This window comes from Balaenoptera borealis, assembly GCF_965194805.1.
Source record: "Balaenoptera borealis genome assembly, chromosome: 19".
In the NCBI taxonomy this organism is placed as follows: Eukaryota; Metazoa; Chordata; class Mammalia; order Artiodactyla; family Balaenopteridae; genus Balaenoptera; species Balaenoptera borealis.
In genome coordinates this window covers 28,236,499-28,263,306 of record NC_138878.1, presented here as the reverse complement: position 1 = coordinate 28,263,306, position 26,808 = coordinate 28,236,499, and the positions used below count along the sequence as shown (strand labels likewise).

General features: G+C 50.0%; 1 protein-coding gene across 2 annotated transcripts in view; it reads left to right on the top strand.

Annotated features, from left to right (window-relative positions):
• Window positions 1-16,675, top strand: part of CES1 (carboxylesterase 1) — a 35,244-nt gene extending 18,569 nt beyond the window's left edge. For both annotated transcript variants that reach the window (XM_082366980.1, XM_082366981.1), the window contains exons 5-14: window positions 723-876; window positions 2,371-2,475; window positions 4,329-4,433; window positions 6,919-6,957; window positions 7,283-7,423; window positions 9,894-9,974; window positions 10,687-10,834; window positions 14,828-14,959; window positions 15,947-16,019; window positions 16,298-16,675. In XM_082366980.1, the coding sequence (XP_082223106.1) occupies window positions 723-876; window positions 2,371-2,475; window positions 4,329-4,433; window positions 6,919-6,957; window positions 7,283-7,423; window positions 9,894-9,974; window positions 10,687-10,834; window positions 14,828-14,959; window positions 15,947-16,019; window positions 16,298-16,481 (1,162 nt within the window). In that variant the 3' untranslated portion in view covers window positions 16,482-16,675. The remainder of the gene's footprint in view (window positions 1-722; window positions 877-2,370; window positions 2,476-4,328; window positions 4,434-6,918; window positions 6,958-7,282; window positions 7,424-9,893; window positions 9,975-10,686; window positions 10,835-14,827; window positions 14,960-15,946; window positions 16,020-16,297) is intronic.
• The last annotated feature ends 10,133 nt before the right edge of the window (window positions 16,676-26,808 follow it).

Genomic DNA, 26,808 nt, shown 5'->3' with positions numbered 1-26,808 from the left:
TGTCTCTCCCCTGGATTGTTGTAATAACACCTACTTTGTTTAAAAATATTTTATTTCTTTATTTGGTCGTGCTGGTTCTTAGTTGTGGCAGGTGTGCTCCTTAGTTGTGGCTCGCAGGCTCCTTAGTTGCTGCATGTGAACTCTTGGTTGCAGCATGCATGTGGGATCTAGTTCCCTGACCAGGGATCGAACCCAGGCCCCCTGCAATGGGCGCGTGAGTCTTAACCACTGTACCACCAGGGAAATCCCATAACACCTACTTTTATAACCCTGCTATTTTACACCATGTCTGATCCACACAGTAGCCAAAGTGATCATTTAAGACATAAATGGAATCATGTCATCCCTGCAATGGCTTCCTAACTTACTCAAGATGACATTGACATCCTTACCGAGGCCCTCAGGGCCCTCTGTAGCTGTATGTCCTAGACTCACTCTTTTGTTCACTGGACCCCGGGGCCTTTGCCTGTGCTGTTTCTTCTGCCTGGAATTCCCTTTGGAACTGTAGAATAGTAGATGCTCAATAAATAGATGTGGGATGGATGTGGAGAGCGCTACAGCGGAACAATGCTGCAGGATGGGAGGCAGGTGAAGACCCCAGTGTCAGTGCTGTGGAAGCCCAGCCTTTTCCAGAAGGCTCACCCAGACCCCCAGCCCCATCTGTGGTCCTGAGGGCCCTGCTGTGACATCTCTGCTCTCAACCCCACCCTGTTCTCTTACAGCACAGGGGATGAACACAGTCGGGGGAACTGGGGTCACTTGGACCAGTTGGCCGCACTGCACTGGGTCCAGGAGAACATTGCCAACTTCGGAGGGGATCCAGGCTCTGTGACCATCTTTGGAGAGTCGGCAGGAGGGGAAAGTGTCTCTATTCTTGTAAGTGTTCCTGGCCCTGATGTGGCTACCGATGGGACCCCTTGCAGACCAGCCAGTCTAGTCATGGGACCTTTACTTATAAGACTTGGATTCAAGGCTGACCCTAGTCTGTGCAGCGTCAGATGGTGGAAAGTTACGGCCAAACTCTCCTTGGCCCTCCAGAGCTCAGCTTAGCATCCTGGGGCCATATCTCCAGCCACGGCTGCAACGGAGACATTCCTCCTGTCCTGTGTTGGTTGAGCTCTTACTCTCCTTCCTAATCATTTTACCGTTAGTACTCATCTCATTCCTCTTGGGAAGTAGGGGTGGGTGTAAATTCTGAATAAAAAGAGGCAACCATGAAGTTGGGTGCAATGTCATTATTTGCCTTGAAGCCAGATCTACAGTTCAAGGGGACACGAGCACTAAGAACAGGTCAGAGGCCTCCTCTGAGGAGGTCTGATGGCTTGTTCATGCTCAGGAAGGAGGGCAGCAGTCTCTGGGACTGAGGATGGAGCTGGGCTGGGGGAAGAGGGGTAGAGAGAGGAAGGAGGATGGAAGGGGGGATGGGACCGGGGATATGGAACACAGACACAACCTGGGAGCGTGATGTGGGGAATGGGAATAAGGAGACACTGAGGGAAGCAAAGACGGAAAACCAGACTAGAAGGCGCTGGGAGCTGTTAGAAACCCTCCAGCTGCCTCACAGTTGAGCAGAAGGTCAGTGCTATTACTGCATTTTTAAAACATATGTGTTGGATTCATAGTTGAATATTCAGAGGAAAATGTTTTTATTTTATAAAATGGAGAAAAAAGAAAAGCATAGATAACTCCCCCAAAATAAAAATTCATCCACAATCCCATTAGCCAGGGATTGTCACCATGGACAGTTTTATTTTTCTAGTCTTTTTTCCATGAATCTATCTATCTGTCTATCTATCTATCTATCTATCATCTATCATCTATCTACCTATCTATCTGTATCTATAAATTTTTAAACAAAAAAACTTCCTTAATATTATAACACATATATTTCCCTAACCATTAGTTATTCTTTTATATTTTTTGTGTGTATAGTCGAGTATAGTATTTCATTGTAAGAATGAAAAATACCTTATTTACCCAATGTCATATATTAGAACCTTGTGTTATTTCCAATTTTTACTGTTATAAATAACACGAACATTTTAGAGATTTTTGTGTGCCTCCATGATCATTTTCCTTAAAATAAATCCTAAGTAATGGAAATGGGGAATCAGAACTGTGCCTTTAAAGTGTTGCTAGGAATTGCTGAGCTGCCTTTCAGATACTTTGATTGTTATAATCAGTGTGTGCCACACACTTCCTGTTTTGTCCTTCACTCTGCTCCTGGCTCCTTCCAGCTGAGGTTTTCTTGCAGAAGCCGGGCCCCAAGGTCTCCAGGGGAACAGCCCAGGACAGGGCTGTGGATGGGGGTGGCTCTTGAAGACCCCTTCCTGTGAGCATAAACTCCCTTTCTCGCCACCCTCCTCCCAGGTGTTATCTCCCCTGGCCAAGAATCTCTTCCACCGGGCCATCTCTGAGAGTGGTGTGGCCCTCACTTCTATCCTGGTCCAGACGGACATGAAGGCTGCAGCTAAGGTAGGTCTCACACTGGCCTGTCCCCACACCCTTTGCTCTGCTCTCCTGGAGTTGTCAGGGTCTTTCTTGCTGTGGGAGCCGGCTGACATCCTCAAAGAATCACAGAAGTGAGGGTGGCTGAGCAGGGAGGACAAGGGCACACCTCAGCCCACCTCCGCCTTCTACCGCTGAGCAAACTGGGGCAGAGAGCGGAAGCACTTGCCAAGGTCAGCGAGTGATCAGGGCAGAGCCGGACTCAAGCTCATGACTCTGGGCTGCCAGCCCCATGCACGGTCCACTGACCATATTTCCTAAAGGAGGGGTGCTGGGCTGGATGTGTCTGGTGGACTGTCATTGTGTCTTGCCTCTCTCAGGATCTGAGGTCTGGTGAACTCATTTGTACCATGTGGGCCTGGAGTGGATTCTCCTTGGGGGCTTGTGACTGGGGTGGGTTCCTGAAGAATTCATTCATTGATTCATTCATTCACTCAACAAATAGTTTTGATATAATCTGACATCTCGCAACCTCATGAAGCTTCTGTTATAATTGAGGAGACAGATTAATAATTATATAATTGCACAACTTACAAAATGTCAACTGTGACTAGAGCAATAGAGGAGAGATACCTGATGTTATAACAGAGTCCAAAAGGAGCACTTAGTCCAGTGGATAGGGGGAGGTTTTCAGGAAAGGCTTCATGAAAAAAAGTGATCAACGAGTTGAGATGAGAAAGATGAACAGTAAATTACTTGGTAAGAAAAGAATATCCAGGAAGAGGGAACAGCCTGTGCAAATGTCCTGTGGCAGGAGCAGGTATCTCAAGTGAGAGAGAGTGAGAAAGGCTGCTGTGGCCAGAGCAGAAAGAGCAGACGGAACCTGGAGTGAAGTGAGGATGGGGCCATCGGCAGGGCCATGCTGCATAGGACCTGGTGAGGACTTTGTCTTTATTTGGAGAGTGTTAGGAAGCCAAGGAAGGGTGAGCTGCAGGGAGGCTCTGCTGAGGAGTGTGCGCTGGAGTCATTGATGTGGAGCGTTTTCGTCGGGCTGTGAGCGCTGGTTAGGTGGACAGATGGGGGCAGCAGGCAGACGTAAAGGGACTGCCTGGTGAGCAGGAGGGGAGGAGATAAGACACCAAGAATTTAAACAATTGTTGAGACTGGTTTTCAGAATTCTTTGGCTATTAACAGCAGAAGCCCCTTGATCAGGCTTAAGTCAAGAAGGGGGAGTTTATTTAAAGGAAACAAAGGTGGCAGAAATGGTGCTGGATTTTGCTATCAAACAGGACCAGAAATTGGCAGAATGAAGAATCCAAGACTCTTATTCTTGCTCTCTCTCTCTCTCTCTCTCTCTCCCTCCCTCCCTCCCCTCTACTTCTTCATGTGCCTTTTTATTTAATTTTTCACCAAATACATATTGAGCATTGATTGTATGTCAGACACTGGACCAGGCTCTGGGCAGCCCATGTGCACTCTACACGGTCCCACCATCATGGAGCCTGACTTCTCTCCTTCTGCATCTTCCCCTCTGGCTGCACTTTGCAAGTGTCTAGCCTGAGGCCAAAAGGCTATTAATTGGGTGAGCCGAGATTTGAAATTAGACAGTGGATTCTGGATTCCATGCTCTTAAGCCCCACTCCATGCTGCCTGTCTTTAGATGTTCAGCTTTGAGATCATTATGGCCACTTGAACAGAGATAAGGCAGCAGAGGCTGAGGAATATAATTGGCACGTCTGGGATCCAGGACATACTCGTCGAGAGTATCTTCTGCTACCGTGTGTTGACTTTAGAAATTGAGGTTGGAGCAGAACACTTCGTTATTGATGGAGGGAAGAGACATGGCTCTTGAATTCTGCTGTCACCTGTGATCTCTGCAGAAAATTGCTGTCTTTGCTGGGTGTAAAACCACCACCTCGGCTGTCCTCATTCACTGCCTGCGCCAGAAGACAGAGGACGAGCTCTTGGAGATAACGCTGAAGATGGTAAGTACATCCACTCTCATGGCCACACAAGCTCCCCGTCCTGTAAACATGGCCCCAGGCTTCATCATTTCAGCTGTCCCCTTGCCCTGGAAAAACTACCTGGCACAGTTTCTCACCTCTCAAGAGCAGTGTCAGAGCTCTGGATCTGAATGGGGAATTTCCTTCTTTCTTTTTTATTATGAAATATCTCAGATGTTAACAAAGACAAAAAATAACATAATGAACAACTGTGTAATAACTCCTCATATCTATCAAAACTTACTCTTTCCAATCTTGTTTTTCTGATAGATTTTTTTATATGTGACTGTTTTCTTTACTGTAAATATATATATATGTCACATACAATTTACCGTTTTAATCATTTTAAGTGTACAATTCAATGGCATTAATTATACTCATAGTACTGTGCAACCATCACCACTATTTCCAAAAATTGTCATCATCCCAAACAAAAAATCCCTACCTCTTTAAACAGTAACTCTACATTCTCCCCTTCCCCCCTGTCTCTGGAAACCTCTAATCTACTTTCTGTCTATGAATTTGCCCATCCTAGATTCATTCTCATAAGTGGAATCTGATAGATTTTTAAGAAATTAAACATTACATATTCTCAGAGGTGATTACCATCCTGAATTTGGGGAATGGGGTTATTTAGAACAAAGATTTTCAGAAAGGTTGTCACAATTGTCTTGGTTAATTTAGAAACCACCTCAATTATAACCCAGTGATGGCCCGATTTTCTGCATGTCTGCCTCTAGTGATTCTCACATAATCGTATATCTACCCATTCATCCATCCAACCATCCATCCACCTATTCATCCATCCATTCATTCATCATCTTATTATACACCTGTCCATCCACCAATTAATCCAATTCATCAATATCTTTTCATCAATCTAATATCAATTCATCTATAACATACATTCATCTGTTATCAATCATTCATATATCTGTATTTCATCATCCATTTCTCTAAAATCAATGATCCATCCATCACCTAATCTGCTAGCTATCGTCCATCTATCCACTTATCCCCCCAATTCACCCATACTCCAAGTATGTCACAGAGAAGGTGACATTTCAGGATTGGTGGATGGCTATGGTAGTGGGTCATCACAGGAAGCTACAGCACAACAGATACCCAGAGAACACCACATTTAGAGCCAGTGGGAGCTATTGGAGTAGCCCGAGTGCCTGGCCTCTCTGTCTGGACCCTGAACCCCTGCGGATGCTCCTGGACCCCCAGCGGCCAGCCTCCAGCACTGGACTCTGCTCTGTTTCCATGGGTTAAGTCCAACGTAGCCTTGGATCCTGGTTTCTCAGGCTCAAATAAGGTGACCAATGTGTTCAAAGACAAAAACACAACTGTTTCCTGATGCCTGGAAAGAGGTAAATTTATTTCAGCAATTCTCCATGTGGCACAAGAGATCCACTTATAAGGGGAGAGTCGGTGACTTTGGGAGACTCCAGAGAACCTAAGAGCCCATGTTATCCTTCTGAGATCTTCTGAGATCACGTGGAGGTGTTTCCATGATTATCCTCTCTCCCCAATAACACACGCGGGCACGCGCGCGCACACACACACACACACACACACACACACACACACACACACCTGGATTGCGGGGGTACAACCCATAACGGAGGGACCCTTACTGGGACTTCCTGCATACTGGTCAGGCCTGTTAGCTACAGTGTCACAATAAAATCAGCACAATCTTGGTGAACTCACAACAAAGAGAAGCGTGGGGTGGGGTGAATTTCAGTGAGCTTGTATGAGTCAGGATTTTCTAATGCAAGACGAGAAAACTAGAAAGGGGTATGTTGTAACAGAATCTTCAGCTTACTAACTGAAAAGTCCAGGAGTTGATGGCTTCAGGCATGTCCTGATCCAGATGCACATATGATATTATTAAGACTCTGTCTCTATCCCTCAGCTTTTTACCTCTCTGTGTTGGCTTCATTCTCAGGCAGATTTGTCCCCTGGGGAGGTTAGATAAGAACAGTATTCTAGACTTACATCCTATCTGCTTAGAAACCCTCCTTCCCAATAATTCCAGCAAAAGTTTTGGGGAAACTCTTGAACTGACATGGGCACATGTCCATCCCTGAAGTAATCCCTGTCTTCAGGGAGATGGTGAACCTCAGGTCACATATAGATGCCTGGAATCGTGGAGTGAGAGTGGGGAAGAGGAGGTCCCCCAAAGGAAAATTGGGGTGTTTTGCCTGGAGGAACAAGAAGGGGAGATGGATGGAGGGCAGGGCAGGCACAAGCAACAGTCCTCTCCAGAGCTCCCCTCCCCCGTCCCATACCTCCACCCTGTGCTCATGCCCAGGGGAGCTGGTGCCCTGCCCACTTCCTTTCAGCCCAGCCAGGGTGGCACCAGGAGGGAGGACTTGATACCTTTGACGCACAGCTCACAAGGATCAGCTTTTCTCCCAGGAAGCCTTCTCACCCACAACCTCTGCCTTTGTCTTCACAGAAATTTTTCACTCTTGATTTACATGGAGACCCCAGAGAGGTAAGATGCTTACAAGAACTGACTATAGGTGGAGAGATGCATGTAGATATACATACCCTTCAAATTAAATACACGTTATGTTATATAGTTTATACCAACTTGAGTGAAGATTTGCCCGCATCACCTAAGCACTGCCGGCCCTGGTCAGAGTTCTGCCCTCTGGGGTCCACAGACTTAGCCCCCTTTGTTAGGACCCTGAATATGTGGCCACCGCCCATGGGCACGCAGGTCTGCGATGCCGGCCGTGAGCTCAGGCAGGTGGAGAGGGGGACGCCGGTGTGACCTCGAAGGGGAAGCACAGACACGACGCTGCCCTCTTCCCCAGAGCTTTCCTTTCCTGCCCACCGTGCTTGACGGAGTGCTGCTGCCAAAGACGCCTGAAGAGATTCTGGCTGAAAAGAATTTCCACCCCGTTCCCTACATCGTGGGAATCAACAAGCAGGAGTGTGGCTGGATTCTGCCGATGGTGAGAAAGTGCAGGCCTCTTAGACTCGCCTCCCCTGCCCGTCACATCACCCCTCCCATCTCTGGTCACAGGACCCCTCCTTCTACGCACCCCCCTCTGGGGCCTTCATACACCTTGACATTTCCGTGGAAACCTTCTCCACGATGGCCCAGCTGTCACCTGGGTGGTGCGGCCCTGGGGACCCACATCCCCACACACTCTCTGCTTGTCCTCGTATCCAAGAATCCTGAAATGTCAGTGCCAGGAGGGCTGGTAGAGATAATCATTGGGCAGATGAGAAACCCAAGGCCTGGAAAGGGGAAGGGGCTTGGGAGTTAAGGAGAGTGAGGCCTAGGACCTGCAGCCTCTCCCCTGGGCTTGGTGCTTTCATAGTTTCTCCATAAATTCCACCCACCCACACCCCACACTCTCAGTCGTCTAACTGGAAAGATTCAAAGGAGCCTGCTTCCTCCTGAGTTAAAATTGACTTCTAAAAGTTAGGAAGAGCTTTCCCTTCTGCCAAAGATAAACAAAGCCAGACACTAGTTGAAGTGGTAATGAGTTTGATTCAGTGACACTCTTGCTATAGGGAAAAGATCAGTTGTAAACTGAACCCAAATCTCTGAAACAAAAGGCTGGAGCCTGTTTAAGGCTGTGGGCACGGGGAGGGGGATTTGTCCATGAAACTGGGCCACCTGGATTTGTTAGCTGGCATTTGTCTGGAGAAGAAACAAACTTCTGTCTTTATGACAGGAGACCATGGTGTAAGTAGAAGCAAGTCTCCCACTGAAGTTAGGCATTATCTTTCCACAGGGACTGGGGGAGAGAGCAAGAATTATCCCCTGAATGTTTGCTTTTCATAAAAGTTTGCTCTCAGGTCCTTGAGAAAACAGGTTGGAGCAGTGGTTTTACATCCCAAAGGGCAGAAAAAGGATTTATAATTACAAGGTTTCTAAAGTAACTGCACTAAGAAAGGGTTCAGGGACATACCTGCCTATCACCAGGTTTTGGCTAGAACAAACAGTAAAATCTCCTGGCAGCGCAGAGCTTTTTAAGGGGGCCTGGGGTCATCCTGGGGACATGGCCTTAAGCTGCTTGTAGCCGTGCTAGAGTTTGGTCAAGTCACTTAGTGCAGAGGTTTTTTTTTTTTTAATTTTATTTATTTATTTATTTATTTATGGCTGTGTTGGGTCTTCGTTTCTGTGCGAGGACTTTCTCTAGTTGCGGCAAGTGGGGGCCACTCTTCATCGCGGTGCACGGGCCTCTCACTATCGCGGCCTCTCTTGTTGCGGAGCCCAGGCTCCAGACACGCAGGCTCAGTAATTGTGGCTCACGGGCCTAGTTGCTCCGTGGCATGTGGGATCTTCCCAGACCAGGGCTCGAACCCGTGTCCCCTGCATTGGCAGGCAGATTCTCAACCACTGCGCCACCAGGGAAGCCCAGTGCAGAGTTTTGATGGAGTCATTATGTGCAGGGTTCTGCAGTTCTTCAGAATGATTTCAGAGGTTATACCAAAGGACCAAAACCATAATGGCAGAATTTGGGGCTTTCTCTGCTATCTAACACAGGCGGGGTATTTGTGAGGTCTGTGTCATCTGCCCCAGAGCCCTCCACTTCAACACCTGGCTGGCTGAAACCTTCCCTCTCTGTCTTGATGACCACTGTGGAGACTCTAGCCTAAATATATATATATATATGCACGCATACACACACACACACATATATATATACATATATATACATACATACACACACACACACACACACACACACACAAAGACTGGGACAGCTTCCCTTAACAATTACTTTATCTTCTTTGCATTCCTTGATTTCTAGATGTAAAAGTCCATTTGATTCATTGATTTTGCCCAACTCATCAAAGACCCCTGCCCTACAGAGTGAAGTAAGTCAGAAAGAGAAAAACAAATACCGTATGCTAACACATATATATGGAATCTAAAAAACAAACAAAAAAATGGTCATGAAGAACCTAGGGGCAAGATGGGAACAAAGACACAGACCTACTAGAGAATGGACTTGAGGATATGGGGAGGGGGAAGGGTAAGCTGGGACGAAGTGAGAGAGTGCCATGGACATATATACACTACCAAATGTAAAATATATAGCTAGTGGGAAGCAGCTGCATAGCACAGGGAGATCAGCTCGGTGCTTTGTGACCACCTAGAGGGGTGGGATAGGGAGGGTGGGAGGGAGACGCAAGCGGGAAGAGATATGGGGATGTATGTATATGTATAACTGATTCACTTTGTTATAAAGCAGAAACTAACACACCACTGTAAAGCAATTATACTCCAATAAAGATGTTAAATAAATAAATAAATAAATAAACAATAAAAGACTCAAAAAAAAGACCCATGCCCATCAAGATATGACAGTGACCTTCAGCCTGCATTGGTTTGGTTTGTTGGTCACTTCGGTTTTTCTTGCCATTACCGGATGATTCACAATTGCTTAACCTTTGTTTTAACAGTTCATGGGCTACTCATTCTCTGAAGGCAAGCTGGACCAGAAGACGGCCACATCACTCATGTGGAAGTCCTACCCCATCCTTGTAAGAGTCTAGGAATCACAGGAACTGGCTGAGCCCTAAAGAGAGGAAGAGGCTTGTCCCCAATTGCAAAGCAACTAATGGCAGAATGAAGACTGGGGCTGGGGGGTTCTGCCCCACTTTTTCTGCTTTTCTTAATCACTACCCAGTGTTGAGGGAGGGGGAAAGTTTGCACTGGGCTCAAAAAGTTCACCATTAACACAAGAAGAGAAACTGTGTCACTCACCAGGGGTGGTGAAGTCAAAAATCCAGAAATAGCAAAATTAAAACCACCAAATGAATGAAGAGTATTTGGTAAGAGTTTATGGTACATAAAAAATAGTTCACGCCCTGGGGTTCACGCCCTGGGGGCTTCCACCTTCAAAGACTGGTGGGCAGCTCGGGGGCCTGAAGTTACAGGATGGCTTATAAAGTGAAACTGAGAAAGTTGTTAACATTTTCAGTGATTGCTTATTACAATAGAGGTTTTCAGGTGGCAAGAGATTGGTTAAAAGTGATTATCTCATACTATTTTAGGGAGATGACTTAAGTTTATTTTGTGATTGTCAGAGGGATTTACAAAAAATAACCTAAGTTAGGTTTTGCTTATGTGCGTGAAATGAGCTAGAGTTAGTTTTGCTTACATGGCTTAAATGGTTTTGTCTGCACAGATAATTCATAAGTCTGGTCTCCACTTTATATTTAACAGTGGTCACTTTCACTCGATCTATTTCAGAGCATCCCTGAGGAACTGACCGCGGTGGCCGCTGACAAGTATTTAGGAGGAACAGATGACCCTGCCAGAAAGAAAGACCTGTTCCTGGACTTGATTGCAGATGCGATGTTTGGTGTCCCATCTGTGAATATGGCCCGTCACCACAGAGGTGAGTCCCAGACATTGGACGGGAGAGGGACACTGACCGCTCCAGCTTCACTGACTGTCCTGCCCAGCCCTCAGCACAAACACATGTGGAAATTGCTGAGGGTCGTACATCCAAGGCTGATTGCATTTGGCCTGGGGTGGGGCACTGTCCTATTTTGGTTTCCACCAGAAGCAGACTCCGAGAAAAGGATCCAAATGCAAAGAGTTTATTTGGGGGGTGATCCCAGGAAACACCAGTAGAGGAGTGGAGAAGTGACATGAATGGAGAGGAAGCCAGTCCACACTGCACTGTCAAGAAAGCATCCACTGTGGACACCTGGACCTGGGGAGCTCTGGGAAACCAGCAGAACACATGTCTCAGGGTTATCCCTAGTGAGTGGCAAGAGAGCTGGGATATTTATCCTCCAACTTTGACGAGTCATTGGTTGAAGGCTGTTCCCAAGGGCAGTTAATTCCCTGGTGCTTTGACCTGCTGCACACATGGGCAGAGTGGTCTCTGGCTGCCAGAGACCTCAGGCAAAGAGCTGTGGATGCAGGAGGTGGAACTCAGGCTGACATGCCCAGAAGCAGAGGATATGGGGAGGCAGCGACAGCATCTGCCACAGGGCTCCTCACCTGAATTGCGGTGGTCTGTGGGGCTAGAGGGAAAATCTTGGAAGATAGGTCTTGGAAAGTTTCCAAGGTCAGAGCTACCTGCAAACTAGTTTGTTAACCAGTGGAGCTGGGGGTAGAGTGAGGCCAAGAGTAAGACCAGGAGTGTTGTCTGGGACCAAGAAAGCTGAAAGGAGTGAGTATTGGAAGAGTGGGGCCACGTGGTCTAAAGAACGTCAGTGTCTGTGGCTGGCTGTTGTTTCTCCCAGTGTGTGCTGTGTCTACCACAGGACCTTCCAACATTGACCCAAAACTGTGTGTAGGGTGTGAGGTCAGGGATGGATGAGCTCACCTGGAGAGGAGGTGTCCCTTTTGGGTACCTTTTGAGTTACTCACAGGGCCCTTCATTTCTTGGAGACCTCATTCACCTAGTCTGCAAGCCAGGAGATGGTTCTGTGGTCCAGACCTCTCTGCCTAACGGTGCTAGAAGGGTTTTAAACTTTGAGACTTTATAAGCATGATAAAACGTAGCTGTGGCCGACTCACTCTGTCCCCAAGCACTCAGTATAGTAATTTGGAGGCGCTAGTTACCATTTCTTCCTCCCTAGGGTCCTGATGACCAGCGAGGGGCTGCCTGGGGTCAAATCTGTTCTTTCATAAATTTGGTCTTGCCTCTTGCTACGTGTCTGACTTGTAGTATCCCCTTCAGCATCCATGCTGCTCCCAGCCATACTGGACTTGAGTTTTTTATCTGACATCCCGTGACTTTGAATTCAGTGTCTTATTGCCAGCACTTCCCAGAGTTTATCAATGTCATTTTTTCATTGTTGTATTTCTCTCAATTTCTTTTTGATAGAGTAGTTTTCTGAGTATAAAATTAATCTTACCATTGTAGAAAGTTTTGAAAATATGGGAACATGTTAAAGAAGCAACTATATATTACTCATAATTCCTTCACCTAGAAGTATCAGCTATAAAGTTTTGACATTTTTTTCTATTAGCCTTTCCATGTCTTACACATAGTTTTAAAATTAATTTTATGTTCATAGACAACTATATTATAGGCATTTCCTCAATGTCAATAAAAATTCATGGAAAATATCAATTATTTCATGGTATGATGGATTAAAATTTACTTTAGTATTCCTGTCCTATTGGGTATTTAGCCTGGCTGCTCATTTTGATGCTACAGAAAACATCATACTGAGCCTTATGTGCATAAATCTTTAACCAAGTCTCAAATAATTTTCTTAGAGTTGGTTTTTAGAAGTGAAATTATTAAGCTGAGCTGTAGGAGAATTTTAAAGTTCTTGATACATTTTGTGAAATTGCTTTCTGGTGTATGAGAGTATAGATTTCTTAGTTCTCTCACTTGGGATAGTCAGATTAAAAGAATAAAAATAATGCTGCCAATTTTATATAAGTCCTTCCTCACCAAAAAAAAGAACATCACACTGTTTTAATTTGCATATTTTTTATTACTAGCTCTCTCCTTCCCTCTGCTTCTCTTGTTGCTCCTAACTATTATTATTGAAATCTCTGCCCTACTTTCCTTTGAAGACGTGTGTTGTGATTATAGGAATTTTAAAAAAATATTTATTTATTTGGCTAAGCCGGGTCTTAGTTGTGGCACACAGGATCTTCACTTATGGCATGTGGGATCTTTAGTTGCGGCATGTGGGATCTAGTTCCCTGATCAGGGATTGAACCCGGGCCCCCTGCACTGGGAGCATAGAGTCTTAACCACCAGACCACCAGAAAAGTCCCCCCGTAGGAATTTTTTTATAAATCTCAGTGGTTTAAGGCAAAACACTGAAAAAAAAAAGAAGAGGAATGAAAAGAAGAATATCTTTTGGGCAGCATGCTGCCATAATTAAGTTCTCTCACTCACACTAGGTTTTTCTTTGTATGGTTGGGTTCTGAGTTCCTTTCTAACACTTCTGAGTAGCAGAGGCAAGGGTAAACACCCTCCTTTCAGTGAGTTCTGCTTGACCCTGAAGCAGTTGTTTAGCAAGTGGATTATGGAACCACAGACGGATTGCTTCTTCCAAACAACGCCTCTTGCTAAACCAAGAGTGCAGTGAGCGGGGGGAAGGGAGGCAATTAAATAAATTATTCTACATCCTCCTGTGAGGATGGCATATATTGTTACACTATGTAGTGGACAAACATTTAATGATATGAAGAAATTATTATAGTCATTACAAAACTACACATCCAATAGTATCCTTATTTTATATACATAAGTGGGGTAAGTGCTAAAATATTAACAGAGGTTCCTCTGAGCGGTGGGATTAGATATGATCTTTTTGTTCTTATTCCTTTTTTCTGCATTTTCCAAATGTGATTCTGTCCCCAGGAAGGGAAAAAGTGTGATATTTCCCCGCCAGTCTGACTTGGGGCCTGACCCTTCCCCGGTAGAGTCACTCGCTCTGGGCCTAATGATCAATGCAAAGCACAGAGCTCCCCAGGCGGGTGGCCCGTGAGTTAGCCCTGAAGGAGCAAGATGGGCAACTCTGCTGAAGCATCAGCAGGAAAACTGACATCTTCTTGGGGCTTAGAGAGGGGGTGGTGAGAGCAGGGGCAGGGGAGAGGAGGAGGGAGGAACTTTACCCTTCCTCGGCCCCTTCTTCCTTCTGCCACCACCTTAGCACTCCCTGGGCCAAGCAGGAAGCAAGACCTGTGAGATGACAGAGAAAAAGGAAATGCTGAATTGTGGTTTCCTGAGACACAAGGAATAGACTGTCCACTTTCTGCATAGGCTTGTATTTAAATATCTGCCCTTTCAGACCAGCAACTTGGATTTACTTCACTCTTCTTGGAATACGTGTGAAAAACACCAGAAACGCTCAAAAATGGGCATAATAGAAGGCACCTGTCAGGCTGCAGGTATTCTCCAAGGGAATGAAGACTAACCTGTCAGCAATGAAATGTCGTGGTATTTCTGTGTACATAAACTATGTATCTAGACGTTCTGGTGTGTAAATGCATCAGTAGGCAAAGAGGTTGATATGTATTGACCCAATGCCTCTATAACGATAGTTATTTTGAATCAATTTCCCCAAAGTTTCAACATTCATTCATTCATTCATTCAATAACCGGCTCAAATCCAGTTCCAACTCCACCACCAGTACACCCTTAAGCAAGTCATAGAACTTTTCCCAAGCTGTTTTTCTCTGTTATGCTGATAACCAGGGGCTTCCTGCAGGAACACACAGGGTCTGGCACACAGTTGGTTCTCACAATGGGCAGCTGCTGTTAATATTGTTGTTCACTCAGGACCAGGCATGCCCCCAATTTCCTGATTGCTCACAGCGCCCCTCCCACCCACCTCTGGAGCCCTTGATACCATCCAGGGGTGCGTCTGCTGAAGTGAACTGTGCGTGAATCCATGTCTTCCAGATGCCGGAGGCCCCACTTACATGTATGAGTTCCAGTATCGCCCAAGCTTCTCATCAGAGATGAAACCCAAGACGGTGATAGGGGACCACGGGGATGAACTCTTCTCAGTCTTCGGGGCTCCATTTTTGAAAGGTGATGGCCCTTTGGTGACTACAGACTTGGAGTTAGGAGATCTGGGTTCAAGTCTTGGTTTGGTGGCCTTGGGCAAGTTCCTCCTTCTCTCCAGGTCTTAGTTTCCTGAATTCACCATAACAGGGTTGAAAGACAAAGAGTCCCAATCTTTCTCTTGCTCTAATGTGCATGATGGATAATGTGTATCCTTGTGCCCTCATCCATGGTCACTCTAAGAATCCAGACCTGGGCATCAGTAAGACAGGAGGTGGGTCACCTGCAGGGCCCTGCTCAGGGCTAGAATGCCACCACTCACTTCGCACTCACAAGAGCATATCAGAATGTACGTGAGAGTAAGGTTAGAATTGCTCTTAACCTTGAATCAGGACTAATATGTGTCTGTCTGTCCAACCATCTATCTATCTAAAACTCATATCTTTTAAAATTAAATATGTTTAGGATTATACTATTTTAAAGAATACCTCTCACAGATGTCTCTCATGTCTTAACCCTCAGCAGTTACAGACAACTTGTGTGTGACACAACCCAGGGCTGTTCATGACACCCAGTGCCTCTGGGCACTTTCTGGATGGATGACTATTTGGGGACCTTGCAGCTTGGTTATTTTTCAGATTCTATGAAAATGTGTGTGGGTGAAGGAGATTGAGAAGAGACCCAAAGGAGAGCATCCTGGGAGGTGGGGTTACTGTAGCAGAAACCCTGGGGTGTGGCCCTGCGACCCTGAGGCTGCAGGGGCAGGAGGGTGGGCACAGAAGACCAAGGCAGCCAGTTCATGGATTGACTACAGCCCTTCACTGAGCCCGACCTAGGTCAGTAACTGTCAAGCTTAAAGTGCACTTGAATTACCCAAGGTCTTCTTAAAATGCAGGTTTGACTCAGTAGGTCTGGAATAAGGGCTCCGTTTCTGAATTTCTAACAAGTTCTCAAGGGCTGCTGCTGCCCCTGAACCACACTTTGAGTAGCAATGGCTTTGTCTCCTCCCCACAGATGGCGCCTCAGAAGAGGAGACCGATCTCAGCAAGATGGTGATGAAATTTTGGGCCAACTTTGCTCGGAACGGGTGAGCTGGTGGCAAAGACGGAGCAGGGTCGGGAAGGGGCAGGGCGTGTCTGCTGGGTGGGAGGAGCTTCCAATGTGTGAAGGTCAAACTCCCCGCCCTGTGACCTCTGACGTGAGAGCTCCCTCAGTGGACAGGCTGCCCAGGAGATGGTCAGCCTCCTGTCGCTGGAGGCATATGAGCCTTTGGCAGAGACGAAGCCAGGGGGTCCCTGACAATCTCTGAGGGTTGTTGGGACCACACAGTAGCTTTGGGGAATTTCTATGTGATTCTGTTCCCAGGAATCCCAACGGGGACGGGCTTCCCCATTGGCCAGTATATGACCAGAAAGAAGGGTACCTTCAGATTGGTGTCACCACCCAGGCAGCCGAGAAGCTGAAAGACAAGGAAGTGGCTTTCTGGAACGAGCTCCTGCCCAAGGAGGCGACAAAGCAGCCGCCCCAGTTAAAACATGCTGAGCTGTGAACGGGAGGCTCAGCTGGCCTTGGGGGCTTGTGGGACCCCAGACAGGGGTATTCAGTAGAAGGTTTTTGTGGGCCAAAGAGGCATCTTATTGTGGAGACTGGGAAATTATCTGATGGGAGTAGCAGAGGTCAGGGAGGGGGAGTTTCTGTTTCTGTGGCCTCAATTTTGGAAATAAATGTTCTTTTGGAGACCAAGTCAGTGTCTTTGTCTTGGGCTGGAATTAAGTCATCCTCATTAGCGAGAGAAGGATGAGAGAGGCCACCACTGGCAGGAAGGTGACTCGGACAGCTCTGGCTTGGCCTCTGGACAGGAAGAGTCCAGTAGGCTGGGCCCTGGGAGGGGCTGAGGGGACACTGCATCTGCTCCGTGTCTCTGGCCGTCAACAGCTGCAGTAAGTGGATGTGAGGGAACCAGAGTGCAGTGTCCCTCTCCTCCATGTGCAGCCGCCTGTAGACGTGGAGGGGGCACAGACCGAGGATGTACCTGGAGTGGGAAAGAGGGGGACTTGCCATGGTGACACTGTGGCACTGTTGTGTGGCCCTTACTGACCCTCCCACAGGTCTACAATTCTTTCTTCAACTTACACAGTATCCTCCCAGGCCCCTCCCTGAGGCCGTCTCTTCCAGCAATTCCTCTGAACCCTTTCTGCAGCCTGGACCACATCAGGTCCAAGCAGTGACCACCTTGAAGTGAGTCCCTGAAGTGTCACCTGAAAACTGACTCTTTCAGAATCCCTGGGGTGACTTCTGGCTCCTGGGATATAGAAAGCTCTAAGGAATGCCAATCCCACCTTAACAGAAAGAAAAAAGTGGACTATCCTCAAAATCATGACTTTCTCTGACTCATTCAAAGAGGTTGCAAGGCAAACAATTACCCTGACATCTCGGGGAAGACGGGCACTTTGGAGGAGAGATGGGAAGTGAACACTGGCTTACCGTCTGGCCACAGGTAGAAGATGGAATCACCATATGTGTGAGTACAATTACTCTAAAAATTCGAATCAAAGGCTAAAGGCCAAATGTGGGCGAGTATGAGAGTATGAAATCCTAAAAACCACACACCCACAGGGAATTTACACTTCTTACAGGCCCTTCTCCATGGACCTCTATCAGGGACCCGTGAGAAATACTGGGAACAGGTAGTAAGACGAGAGAAAACCTGCCTCAAGGGTGCATGCTTCAAGCTCTGCTCAGGCACTTCTCCCTTAAAAAATAAAATCCCCAAACCACTGAAGAAAGGTCAGCAAACCCACTTCCCTTGGGGCCCAGGGAAAGACCTATTGTGGCTGAGGAAAAGGAAAATTTTAGAACTTTATATACCTATACAAAATTTTGGGCTTCTCTGGTGGCACAGTGGTTAAGAATCTGCCTGCCAGTGCAGGAGACAAGGGTTCGAGGCCTGGTCCAGGAATATCCCACATGCTGCGGAGCAACTAAGCCCGTGTGCCACAACTACTGAGCCCACAAGCCGCAGCTACTGAAGGCCAAGTGCCTAGTGGCCGTGCTCCTCAACTAGAGAAGCCACCACAGTGAGAAGCCCGAGCACCACAACGAAGAGTAGCCCCCGCGCACCGCAATTAAAGAAAGCCCGCGTGCAGCAACAAAGACCCAATGCAGTCAAAAATAAATAAATAAAAATAAATAAATTTATTTTAAAAAGGAAAAGAAAATGTTAAGTAAAATATTAGTGCAGGTGACAGCAGAAATGGTGGGCATCCTCCTGCAACTTTTTGAAGGACAGGGACAGTCTTGATCCTGGCTTTATATCTCAAGTGCCAACTCCTATTTTCTGGGAAAGATGATAACCCTCTCTGGGAATTGGCACACGCTCACATGATTGATGAGGACGACACGGGACACACAGCTATTCACAACAGCACTATCTTATTGGTTTGTAAGTAGGAAAATATCGCCTAAAATATGACTGATAATAATAAACTAATAGCTAATATTTTGGTTACTTACTGTGTGCCAGGCTTACAAGTAATATTGTTGCATCTATTAAATTCTTAAATCCTTTTAAATTCTGACATCCTAATTTGTTGCATGGATAAATTCGTAAATGACCAGGCGCTATTATTTTACACTTTTACAGCAGTGGAGAATGACCAGAGAGGTTATGTCGCCTGGCAGTAACTGACACATGTGGAACTGGCCCTCCTGCAGGCTGACAGCAGCCCCTCGCCCAACCGGATACCATGTCATGCCATGAAAGGTGAGGACACTGAACACCTGGCCCAGAGGCAGCAGTGGGAAAGCACTGAGCAGCTGGCAGTCAGAACCCTCTGCACAGCTCTGTGACCTCTCTGGGCTTCAGCCTCCCACCTCTGCAGCCAGGAGCACAGCTGGACTGTCTCCGAAGACCCTTGCGGCCCTGAAAAAGGAGAGGCCGGATTCAGCCTCCAGTGATGTCATAACCGGCACCATGTGGCCGGGAGGTGAGACAGCTGTAGTGTAGGTTTGGTCCTTTGAGTCTAGGCTGTGTGCCCTTGGGTAAGTTGCTTAACCTCTCTGGAATTGGCACCATCGCTCCAGACCATGCAGGTTCACTGAGTGTGTCCAGGTGCTGTGGCGGTGACTCGTTCCATGGGGCTTGTTGGAGGAGATTCCCCACGCCCTCTGGCACTGGATAAGCAAGGTTCCTATCCATCTCTGCCCTCACCATGGGCTTGCTTGCAAAGCAGGGAGCCTTTCTCCAGGAGCTTGTTGGGAGCTAAAGGATTCTCCGTGCACAGATGTCAGTGTGGAGATAGCGATCAGAAAGGACACCGTTCGGGAAGCCCGAGCTAGGAGCCAGGCCACTGTCTCGCTTATTCCCCCTCTTGGAAATTAATCTTTTCTGCAGAAAGGAGGAAATGACATCTCAGAGAGTATCAGTGACTTGCCAGGTCAGGAAGTGGCACGGTGGCTGTGAACCCGGGTGCCTGACACCAGCACCCACGCACGCAGCACGGGCCGGCTCCCGAAATGCCCTCTTCACACAGGGCACCTGTGGCCGATCTTGGTCCTGACTTCTGAGCCTCTTGTCTCCTCTTTCTCTTGGAGTGCCCATGAAATAGGAATTCCCTCCCCAGACCGCCAGGGGGCCCAGCACCTGAACTATATCACCTGTCCCCTCAGCACACACGTCTTGCTAATAAACACCACCAGGCCCTCCGCACTGCAGCACCACCATCACTCTGCAGCGGAACACGTGAAGTCCTCCTTCTGAAACCAAGTCTCCGGGAAACGGCTGGGAAATGCCCACCAGACAAATCCAAGTCACTTTCGGGGTGTCAGGTAGCCACGGGCTGGATTTTGAGGGAAGGGAAGATGTCAGGCTGATCTAGGGAGGCACTGGCGAAGATTCAGGGCCAAGCCCCTGCAGGGAGCCGTCAGGGGTGGCGAGTGTCCTGTCCGTAGCCCTGGGCGAGCCAAGACTGATGTTGCGTGTGGGGAGGCAGGGGGCAGAGCTGCTCCAGGCGTGTGTGGTCCACACAGTGGGGCATGTGTGAAGTGTTCCCGGGACTCAAGCACACACTTCAATGTATGTGCAGCCTATGAGAGCCTCTAATTTTCAGAATTGCTCCTCCACGTGTTAAGGTGATTTTACGTGTTGAAGGGAAAAATGGGTTTCCCATATCGTGTCCTTTTACATTTTTTTCTTAGCGATTCTTTTTACTGACCAGGGTGAAAACTGTGGCAGAAAATACAAATAGGTCTTTCCAGGGTGTGTTAGACGCAAGCCCCGTGTAGAAGTCAAACAAGAGGGGTGTGGGGTTCCATCCCCTCTGGGTGCTTTTCCAGGCTCTCATCACCGAGGACTGAGTTTGGCAGGGGTCCCCAGAGAAGGAAAATGAGAAACGGACCACTTGCTCTGCAATCCATACTCCTAAGGGGAATAGAGGGAGTGCGTCCTCTGTGTGTCCGATGCCCTGTGTCTTCTGGGCGAGGCTTTCCTTTGGAGCTGAGAAACTGAAGCTCACATTAACCTAAGCGGCTAAGACGCTCCGTGTGTGTGTGTGTTTTGGGGGATGGGGGAGGGTCCTCTTTGGTCCAGAGCCGAGGTCTCTGCACTTCCAGCCCAGCTCCCCACGCCAGCCCTGATGGGCACGGAGTCTCTTTGTCCAAGACAGACAAAGGAAGACAGAGCCAGAATGAAGTCAACAACTTTTATTACAGCTCACATATTTCATAGAAAAAGGAATGTAGCGTCAGGTCCGGTTGTATGAAAAACGGTAAAATGCAGGTTCGTCCTGGTTGCTCTGTTGACACCCGGGGCAGGCTCTCCGCGACATCAGGCACAGCAGCTGCACTTGTCCGAGGCCCCTTTGCAGACGCAGCCCTGGGCACACTTGGCGCAGCCCACGGGGCAGCAGGAGCAGCAGCCTGGGGAAGCGAGGGCAGCGTGCGGTCGGACCACGCGTTGTCCGGAGCCACCCTTCCCAGCAGCAGGCCTGGCCCCAGCTGCCCTCAGGCCCAGACCCTGAGTTTAGGATGGTGTCCTCTGTCCTGAGATCATTGCTCTCAGACACTAGGTTCAGGTTGCCTGCCCCATCTGTGCCCAGGACAGGGCACAGAGCCTTGGAGAGACAGTGAGCAGGGCCTCTGGGGACAAGAGAAAGCCAGCGCCCAGCACCGTCAGTGATGTGAGCAAAGTCCTCAGGATCAAAGTGGAGGCAAAGCCCTGACAGAGCAGCTCCCGCTCGGGATAGGGAAGCTCTGGGCTGCTTCGACAGGAAGGGGCTGCCCCAGGTCCGAGAAACCACACACGGTCACTAGTTCATGTCCCTAAAGTGCTTCAGTCCCTGAGAGGATTCAGAAGCGTGACTCAGGAGGCAGGAGGACTAGTTCTACTGACAGGTCTGAGGTTGTTTGTTAATGACCCGTCTGGGCCTCAGTCTCCCTGTTCTCTAGTGCGCACTTGGGTCTCGGTCATCTGGAAGGTGATTCCAGCTCTGATTGTGAATCCCTTCCTGGTGGGGGGGGGGGGTGGGGGGGTGGTGGGGGTTACCGGGAAGTTTGGTCACTGTCCTGCTCCTGCCTGCTGAGCTCTGGGCTCCCTGCTCGCACTCAGCCCAGACCCCGCATTCCCAGAGAAGGCCCCGCACACTCACTCTTCTTGCAGGAGGTGCATCTGCAGGCTTTGCAGGTGCAGGAGCCAGCGCAGCTGCAGGAGCCGCCTGCCAGGAAGGGAAAGGCCCGCGGTGAGCAGGGAGAGGGATGCAGGAGCTAGAGCAGACGGTCAGCAATGCCTCCCTGAGCCCTCCTCCTCTGTCAGGACCCAGCCCTGGGAGCTCGTGTCCACTCAGGCGGATAGAGAAGCCCCAGCTCCTCTCTTCTGGTCCAAGGAGAGTAGGTCCCCTCCTGATGGACTCCACAGGGAAGGTCCCAGGCTCCAGACCCAGCCCAGGCTGACTGGGGCTGGGGGCCAGGGCCCATGGCCTGAACCCGAAAGAGGCAATGTCCCCTCCTCCCATCAAGTCCTGGCAGCTCCGAGGCCTCCTCCAAACACTGGGTCCCGGTCTAGCAGTCCCCTGACCAGCTGGGTGACCTCAAGAAGGACAGCCTGGAGCCTCCGTGCCCTCAGTGTTAACGGAGAGGCAAAGGGAGACTGACATGCTCTCAGGAGCCTGGCAGGCAAGAAAGCCCTGGACCCGTGACAGGAGTCCTCCTGAGCTCCAACTCAAAACCCTCCCTTCTCGTCCTGTGCCTGCGAAGGGGGGCATCCTAAGGCTCAAAGCCAGGGTTCCCTTACCAGTGGGGCAGGAGCACTTGGGGTCCATCTGGAGGAGGAGTGAGGCCCGAGGTCCAAAGCAAGGGGCGAAGCGGCTTCACTGGTCCGGTCGGGGGCGTGTGGGAGCCAGGAGCCCGTGGGCTCAGTTATAGGCCGAGGAGGCGGCCCGGGCGCAGAGGCCCCGCCCCCGCCTTGCACCCGCCCCGCGGATCCGCGCCCGCGCCCGCGCCCGCGCTGCCCGCGGCGCCCTGGGCCGGGCTGTGAGCAACACGCGGGGCCGAGCGCACGATTCCACTTCGGTGCCGGCTGGAGCGGAGGAAGCGGGTGCCGTGCGGTAAGCGGTGTCCCAGCCCCCTGGCCGCCCCTTCGCGATGTGGCCGACGGGAGCAGCCCCCCTGTTGCCGGGTTGTGCAGGAATCCAGCTCCCGCGTCCTCCGGTCTTCCCCGCCCCAGGCCGCGCGCCGCCGGCCTCCGGGTCGCCGTTTCCTGCAGCCTGAGAACAGCCCCCGCCTCCCGCTCGTGTCCCTGGCTTGGCCGGAGCCGGGGAGCGGTGTCAGAGACCGCAGGCGCATGTGACCCTCACCGCCGTTTCGCCCACCCCGTGTGTCCCCAGGCGTTGGCAGCCCCGGTCCCCACCACGGTCCTTTGGAAGCACTTTTCCGGTACCGTCTCCTGTAACCGCCCCGCGATGAACATTGCCTTCGGCCGCTAGTCGTCACTTGTGTTTTCCTTTCCTGGAGGGATCATGGCGCATTTCTCCGGGGGCTCCTTTGCCTAAACTTTCCAGGGGCGCTCCTCACCGTGGCCGGTCCACCCCAAGCCAGGGTGGAGGTTCCTTAATCATGGGGTGCTCCCCAGGGAAGGCATCACTGTAGGCGATAGGCAGACCTGGCATGAAATAACAAAGCGACACAAGTGGAGAGTTCCCTTTGGGTAGTCCTGACGATTACACACCATGGAGTCCATGCCAAGCCTTGTTAATCACTTTTGCTCTTTGAATTGTCACACCAACCCGGAAGGGAGCTAGTAGTCAGCAGCCCGTTTCCCAAAGGCCAAACTACCTACAGTACGAGGAGGCTACAGTAAAGGCAGGCACACAGTGCTGGGGAGTGGTGCCCTGCTTCTGTGGTCTTGTGGCTTCGCAGCTGAAAGAGAGAGTCAGTGAGAAAGCTCCCCTTTGGCCCAGAGCTGTGTCTTCAGCCCGTGTCTACCGTGTCCAGCTGAATCCTGGGGGGGACCGAAGTGACAGAATAGGAATGTATTTATGCTTTTGTGGCTTCCTTCTGACTCTCTCCTTCAGCAGTGTTCAAGAGGCTTCTTTTGGTACAACGTATTTCAGAAAATCCCTGAAAAGAAAATGGTAGGGAAATCCTGGTGCAGGTGACAGCAGAGATGGCAGGATCCTTCTGCATCTGTTAGGAGGACACCGACTGTCTTGCTCACGGCTTTCTATCTGTAGTGTCAATGGCTCCTTGCGTGAAGGGAGGATAACCCCCTCCGGGGAAGTGGTCCCATGCTCACAGGGTTGATGAGGACGACCCAGAACACAGAGCTAAACACACCATCCTTGCTTGCGTGTCTGGAAGGAGAACAATGTCTCCTAGGCTAATGATAACAAATAAATAGGTGATATGATCGATTACTCCCTGAGTGCCCAGTATATTCTGACATTCTTTGCACGGATTCAGTTCTTTCATCCCGAGAGCCAGACACTATTTTTTTGCCCTTTAGAGCAGTGGAGACTGAGCCACAGCGAGGTTATGTCCCATGGCTATCTGTGGCACAGATGGGACTGGCCCTCCTGCAGGCTGACTGCAGCCCCCCGCCCAACCGGACAGCATGTCATGCCATGAAAGGTGAGGACACTGAACACCTGGCCCAGAGGCAGCAGTGGGAAAGCACTGAGCAGCTGGCAGTCAGAACCCTCTGCACAGCTCTGTGACCTCTCTGGGCTTCAGCCTCCCACCTCTGCAGCCAGGAGCACAGCTGGACTGTCTCCGAAGACCCTTGCGGCCCTGAAAAAGGAGAGGCCGGATTCAGCCTCCAGTGATGTCATAACCGGCACCATGTGGCCGGGAGGTGAGACAGCTGTAGTGTAGGTTTGGTCCTTTGAGTCTAGGCTGTGTGCCCTTGGGTAAGTTGCTCAACCTCTCTGGAATTGGCACCGTCGCTCCAGACCATGCAGGTTCACTGAGTGTGTCCAAATGCTGTGGCGGTGACTCGTTCCATGGGGCTTGTTGGAGGAGATCCCCACGCCCTCTGGCACTGGGTAAGCAAGGTTCCTATCCACCTCTGCCCTCACCATGAGCTTGCTTGCAAAGCAGGGAGCCTTTCTCCAGGAGCTTGTTGGGAGCTAAAGGATTCTCCGTGCACAGATGTCAGTGTGGAGATAGCGATCAGAAAGGACACCGTTCGGGAAGCCCGAGCTAGGAGCCAGGCCACTGTCTCGCTTATTCCCCCTCTTGGAAATTAATCTTTTCTGTAGAAAGGAGGAAATGACATCTCAGAGAGTATCAGTGACTTGCCAGGTCAGGAAGTGGCACGGTGGCTGTGAACCCGGGTGCCTGACACCAGCACCCACGCACGCAGCACGGGCCGGCTCCCGAAATGCCCTCTTCACACAGGGCACCTGTGGCCGATCTTGGTCCTGACTTCTGAGCCTCTTGTCTCCTCTTTCTCTTGGAGTGCCCATGAAATAGGAATTCCCTCCCCAGACCGCCAGGGGGCCCAGCACCTGAACTATATCACCTGTCCCCTCAGCACACACGTCTTGCTAATAAACACCACCAGGCCCTCCGCACTGCAGCACCACCATCACTCTGCAGCGGAACACGTGAAGTCCTCCTTCTGAAACCAAGTCTCCGGGAAACGGCTGGGAAATGCCCACCAGACAAATCCAAGTCACTTTCGGGGTGTCAGGTAGCCACGGGCTGGATTTTGAGGGAAGGGACGATGTCAGGCTGATCTAGGGAGGCACTGGCGAAGATTCAGGGCCAAGCCCCTGCAGGGAGCCGTCAGGGGTGGCGAGTGTCCTGTCCGTAGCCCTGGGCGAGCCAAGACTGATGTTGCGTGTGGGGAGGCAGGGGGCAGAGCTGCTCCAGGCGTGTGTGGTCCACACAGTGGGGCATGTGTGAAGTGTTCCCGGGACTCAAGCACACACTTCAATGTATGTGCAGCCTATGAGAGCCTCTAATTTTCAGAATTGCTCCTCCACGTGTTAAGGTGATTTTACGTGTTGAAGGGAAAAATGGGTTTCCCATATCGTGTCCTTTTACATTTTTTTCTTAGCGGTTCTTTTTACTGACCAGGGTGAAAACTGTGGCAGAAAATACAAATAGGTCTTTCCAGGGTGTGTTAGACGCAAGCCCCGTGTAGAAGTCAAACAAGGGGGGTGTGGGATTCCATCCCCTCTGGGTGCTTTTCCAGGCTCTCATCACCGAGGACTGAGTTTGGCAGGGGCCCCCAGAGAAGGAAAATGAGAAACGGACCACTTGCTCTGCAATCCATACTCCTAAGGGGAATAGAGGGAGTGCGTCCTCTGTGTGTCCGATGCCCTGTGTCTTCTGGGCGAGGCTTTCCTTTGGAGCTGAGAAACTGAAGCTCACATTAACCTAAGCGGCTAAGACGCTCCGTGTGTGTGTGTGTGTTTTGGGGGGTGGGGGAGGGTCCTCTTTGGTCCAGAGCCGAGGTCTCTGCACTTCCAGCCCAGCTCCCCACGCCAGCCCTGATGGGCACGGAGTCTCTTTGTCCAAGACAGACAAAGGAAGACAGAGCCAGAATGAAGTCAACAACTTTTATTACAGCTCACATATTTCATAGAAAAAGGAATGTAGCGTCAGGTCCGGTTGTATGAAAAACGGTAAAATGCAGGTTCGTCCTGGTTGCTCTGTTGACACCCGGGGCAGGCTCTCCGCGACATCAGGCACAGCAGCTGCACTTGTCCGAGGCCCCTTTGCAGACGCAGCCCTGGGCACACTTGGCGCAGCCCACGGGGCAGCAGGAGCAGCAGCCTGGGGAAGCGAGGGCAGCGTGCGGTCGGACCACGCGTTGTCCGGAGCCACCCTTCCCAGCAGCAGGCCTGGCCCCAGCTGCCCTCAGGCCCAGACCCTGAGTTTAGGATGGTGTCCTCTGTCCTGAGATCATTGCTCTCAGACACTAGGTTCAGGTTGCCTGCCCCATCTGTGCCCAGGACAGGGCACAGAGCCTTGGAGAGACAGTGAGCAGGGCCTCTGGGGACGAGAGAAAGCCAGCGCCCAGCACCGTCAGTGATGTGAGCAAAGTCCTCAGGATCAAAGTGGAGGCAAAGCCCTGACAGAGCAGCTCCCGCTCGGGATAGGGAAGCTCTGGGCTGCTTCGACAGGAAGGGGCTGCCCCAGGTCCGAGAAACCACACACGGTCACTAGTTCATGTCCCTAAAGTGCTTCAGTCCCTGAGAGGATTCAGAAGCGTGACTCAGGAGGCAGGAGGACTAGTTCTACTGACAGGTCTGAGGTTGTTTGTTAATGACCCGTCTGGGCCTCAGTCTCCCTGTTCTCTAGTGCGCACTTGGGTCTCGGTCATCTGGAAGGTGATTCCAGCTCTGATTGTGAATCCCTTCCTGGTGGGGGGGGGG